Below are 5,000 nucleotides of genomic sequence, written 5' to 3' on the forward strand. Positions count from 1 at the left end.
CCGAAGCAACAGGGCCCGGACGCACCTGTCCGAACAGATCAGCATCGGGAGCAGCGGCGCCAGGAACAGGAACAACATCAGCAGGTGCAGGCATCACAGGAACGGCAGACGAGACAGCAGGAGCAGGTACAGGAACGGCAGCAGTGGTCACGGCAGGTACGGCAGACTGTGTAGGCGGTCCAGATGGGCGGACCAGCGGCACAGACATCCTAGGTACCGGTGGGAGGTCCAGGGGCGAGCTCTTCGGGCACACGAAGTCCGGTCGCGGCAGCACGGCAAACCCACGGTGGCGGCATCACACTCCCCCGAGTTACGGCGACTGGCCCCTGCACCGATGTAGTGGGTGTCACAGAGACCGCGTGCTGGGTGTACACCAGGTGAGGAGGTGAAGCATAGCCGGGTGTTGTAAGGGTCGTGGTGGTGGTCGTGACCGTTGCATGGGTGACCGCCACGGCGCCAGCGAGATGGTAGAGCAGCCCCTGGACCACTCGGCACGCCCTGCAACCCCAACGATGCCCACACCTGTCCGAGGTCATCCTTCGCGGCAACCGCACCTGAGGAGGCAAAAGTCGGGTGATTAGGGGGATCCTCTACCGCTCGCGCGAAGAGACGAACGGATAGAGGACCCAGAGTACAACTGGACGTCAGGGTATCTAGCGCCCTCCTCCACACTCGACAAGTCAGGAGAAGAGAAGGACCTAGACACCCCCCCGAAGGGGAAGGCGCGAGACATGAAGTTGAGCGGGCGGCAGGAAAGAAGACGAAGTGTCCGTCACCAAAGGAGTCGCGGGAGAGCTTTCCGACGACTCCTTTGCAGGCCTTCGCTTCTTCCTGCCCTCATACAAAGTCCATTGCGCCTCCGACCAATCATTACAAACATCACAAGCTCGGCTCGGGTGCATTCGCGCCCCGACACCGAGCACACAAAATATGAGGGTCTATCTCCGGGAAAGAGCGGAACTTCCCGCATTTACGCCCTTCGGTACCCGGGCATAGTCTCCGTGGGGTAGCGAGGTGAGGAGATTCCATCATAAACAAATTAGGTGAATTAATATGAAAAGAGACTGATTGTACTTACAATTAACTCTTTCATACACAACAACAACCATACTTAAGAAAGCAAACGACGAGAAGCGGGCAGAGAGCGTCGAAACACACGTCCACTCGCTGTGAGGCCGAAAGCAAAAGTGGTTTGTTACCTCCCAGTCGCGCGCTGTCGCCGCGCCTGTCGGACAAGCAGTTAACTACCGAACCCCTTGTTCGAAAGCTTACGACTATCCAGCTGCCGCTAGTACCTTCCTATTGTAAAAGGACCGAAGGTTTGTATGCCGTGTCGGAACAATCAGACATTCTTGATGAAAAATCAAAAGCAAGTCCAAATCCAGTCCACAGTAGCGAATGCCAAAACAACGATCCAGGTACGTCACCAAAAAGTCCCACAAAAAAGATGATCATTGTCTAGAAAAGCGAATTCCAGTCAAGAGGTGGCAGCAACAATGTTGATACCACCGGCGACAGAAAATATATGAGTAGAAAACGGGAATGGTTCCTAGTCCTGCCGCCCAGGGCAGGCCGGTAGATCACCTGACCTACCTGTAGCGAGTGGCGCGAAATTTGAATTTCTGTCGGGGACGACGGAGTCTTAGCTATGTATATATCTGACAGGTAAGTTGATTGTATGAAAACTATATTGCATTGTTTTCTCCTTCAACCTTAGTAGTCTCGGGTTTGCAATGTCTTTTAGGCTCCTATCCCCAAAGAGTTTTACCAAAGGTCTATGGTCCGTGATTAAAATGAAATTCGGGCATCCCAATAAAAACAATCTCGATTTCCTAAGGCACCATACTACTGCAGCCGCTTCCCCCCTCAATGACGGCATAGCCGGCCTCCGCCTCCGTCAGGTGCCTGCTGCCTCATAATGCCAGTTTCCATCCCCCCTTACAACAAAAGGGGCATTGAGATCCTCGCAATTGCAATATTGTTGCAATATAACAAATCCCATTCCTTCTCTGCACCAATCGGTAACAACAGCAGTGCGCCTTGTCTTATAATATGTCAGTCCGTCGCCCAACATCTTGCAAATGCTGTCCCGGGCTGCAACAAAACTGTTTTGAAGGTGTTGGTCCCAATAAACTTTCCGATGGGGGGATTTCTTGAGAAAGATCCCTGAATGGTTCCCCATTACCGGTGCTACAGCCACGAAAGGTGCAATTTGGTTCACAAGTCCAAACCAAGATCTTATATCCGTGATAGTTGGGCTTGCAGGCATGGGGAAGTTCTTAATGGCACTCATACGCTCATTAGAAGGTCTATAATTATCCCAATCAAGTTCGTACCCCACAAACTCTACCTGTCTTTGACAAAATCGGAATTTATCCGGATTCAGCGTAATACCATTATCTCCACATAATTGCAAAAATCATAAGTATGCCAAAAGGCTCCCTCAACACTGTCGTCATATAACAACACGTCATCTATGCACTTGTACTTTCTGTGTACATCAATAATAACGTCATCGAACCTTTTCGTGTATGCATCGGGGGCCGCGCAATGACCCATAGGTGTTCGACAATACTGGTATCTCCCCATGGTGTAATAAACGTTGTCAACTGTCGGCTCTCCTCATCTAATGGCACCTGTGGAATCCGGCATAGGCATCAACTACAGTCTTATATGTACGAAGTGGCACACCCACCGAGACCATGTCAAAAGGAGCACATGTGTGATGCGTTTCTCGTTTGCAATTCTTATTCAGCTCTTGATAGTCCACGGTCCTCCGTGGTTTACCATTTTTTCTTTGCTACCACTACCATCCTCGCACACCAGTCCGTAGCTGTACCAGCAGGGACCTCCCTAATTACTCCTAATTTGACATCTTCGTCGAGCTGAGCCTTAACATCGGCCTCCCAATGCTTAGGAACTGTATAGGTGTATGACACGCATAGGGGATGGCACCTTCCCTCAGGTGAATGTGGTGAGGGGCTCCTTTCATCATCGGCAGAGGGTTTCTTGAAACGTTTGAACGTAGTCTTCGCAAAACGTTGCAGTAGCCAGTCCCTCAGCTAGGGACATTCTCCTCCGTGGCAGCGTATGGCATCTCACGCTGACGACCACCACCCCCTACCCGTGTGAGAACGTTTTCTTCAGGCGTTTGGCGGGGGTTAGTCAACGCAGAGGGTTTCCGGAGTGACGTCATTCACGGTAGCGACAGTATGATGGGGAAACTTTGTATGCACTAGACCTAGTGATTTACACACTCCTAAAGACATATAAAAACGGGTAGCACCTTGCACAACGATAACACTAGTGCTCACTGATTTATCACCCAATTCTATTAGCATATCAACAGACCCATATATTCTCAATGACTTCCCTGCGTGATTTACAATGACATTACACCGAGAGAGATTAGGTACCTTCAAACCCAATTTTGGTAACAAATCTACCCCTACTATACACACTTCTGCCCCAGTGTCTGGAACAGCCTCAACAACGACACACTCACATGAAAAACTCATGCTTAACCTTTATTTTCACCATCGGCAGTTTCCCCACTGCCGCACATAGGCTACCTGGCGATTGTCCGCAGGTGGATAGGCAACAGTGCATGACGTAACAGACGCGTCCACAATAGGCGCCGTTTTGGCGGGCTGTTGCCCCCCTTGACAACAGAATTTAGCAAAGTGCCCACAATACCACACTGAAAACAGTTAACATTATCAGCAGGACATTTTCCCTGCCAATGAGAACGACCACCACACTTTTTACACCTGGTATCTGACTTACTGTTACCAGTAGGTTTCGAGCTACTACGGCCACGGCCGTGTCCCTTGTCACTATTATTAGACTATAGCTAGCAATAATTTTACTTTCACCTTCTAACCCACTTTCAACTAGGCCTAAGCCTATCTCATCCCCTTTTACCAAACTAGCTACGTTTGCCCTTCCACGAGCGCTAATACTATCCTTTTCTGCAGATTCATAAATTTCACATTTACGTAACAATTTCTGCACAGTATTGAAAACCTCATGATCCTGTAGGATCTCTTGCTTAAGTCCCACATTGCTTAAACCACTTGTTATCCGCTGAAACTAACACAAAATCATTCAGATCAGCTCGACAATGGGGACACTTAAACCCACAATCTAAGGCCAATTGTTGGCACCTATGCACAAAAGATTTCGCGGTTTCTTGATCGCCTTGTTGCGCTGAGAAAAACTTGTCCCATGCCACTGCCTTATTCACAGACTTCGTCGTGATCTCCTCCAGTCTGTCGAATGCCTCAGAGGTCGTTAATGAGTTCCACTGAACCTCTGAGTGCGTTGCATCTATAGTCATCCTTAACTTCTCATCGCAGTTTAACCGGATACTGATAAGTGCATTCTCTCCTGAGACGTTTCCTAAGGCCAGCCAATCACTCATAGAGCGACACCATTCTCGAAAACTGCTTTGTGTCATCTCATAGCTACACTTCTCAGGGCACATCGCCCTAACACCTGCCGAGGCTGAACCATGTGGTCTTCCTTGTGCCATGAGGCCAACCAAAGCCTGTAACAAGTCCTGTCCCTCGTGGTGCCAGCGTGCCGGTGTTGCATTCCTGCTTGCAGTGCCCCTGGGGGAACGTCTTGCTGTGCCCCTGGGTGTGTTGTGATGGCCTCGTCTCAGCATCTTGTAGGTCCTGCTTTGGAACGAGAATCACTGCGCCATGTAAGCAGGTTGAGACATACTCGGGACCAGTTGATTCCTTTAATGTACATGAGTTGATTACAGATCAAGGGATGAGCGGGAACTGACTTGTCTTTTCCCGAACCCCGTGCAAAGAGATACACATAACAGGGAAAACATATCGTACCTCAAATGGAACATTCCTACAGTACGTAACTCTTCTGCACTTAAACCCCCTGAAACCAGGTACTATGACCCAGTAACCTAGACTGATGGTATGTCATGCTAGTTAGGTTAGATTATGTTTGCAATGGGTTTGCTCATTACTGATTAC

At 49.5% G+C, this 5,000-nt stretch overlaps 1 protein-coding gene across 1 annotated transcript in view; it reads right to left on the reverse strand.

Moving 5' to 3' along the window:
- The window catches only part of LOC135218145 (DNA ligase 3-like), a 50,354-nt gene extending 46,836 nt beyond the window's left edge, over positions 1–3,518 (reverse strand). Inside the window, exon 1 of the mRNA XM_064254293.1 lies at positions 3,254–3,518. Coding sequence (XP_064110363.1) covers positions 3,254–3,518 — 265 coding nt within the window. The remainder of the gene's footprint in view (positions 1–3,253) is intronic.
- Positions 3,519–5,000: the final 1,482 nt, after the last annotated feature.

This window comes from Macrobrachium nipponense, chromosome 9 (assembly GCF_015104395.2).
Source record: "Macrobrachium nipponense isolate FS-2020 chromosome 9, ASM1510439v2, whole genome shotgun sequence".
Taxonomy (NCBI): domain Eukaryota; kingdom Metazoa; phylum Arthropoda; class Malacostraca; order Decapoda; family Palaemonidae; genus Macrobrachium; species Macrobrachium nipponense.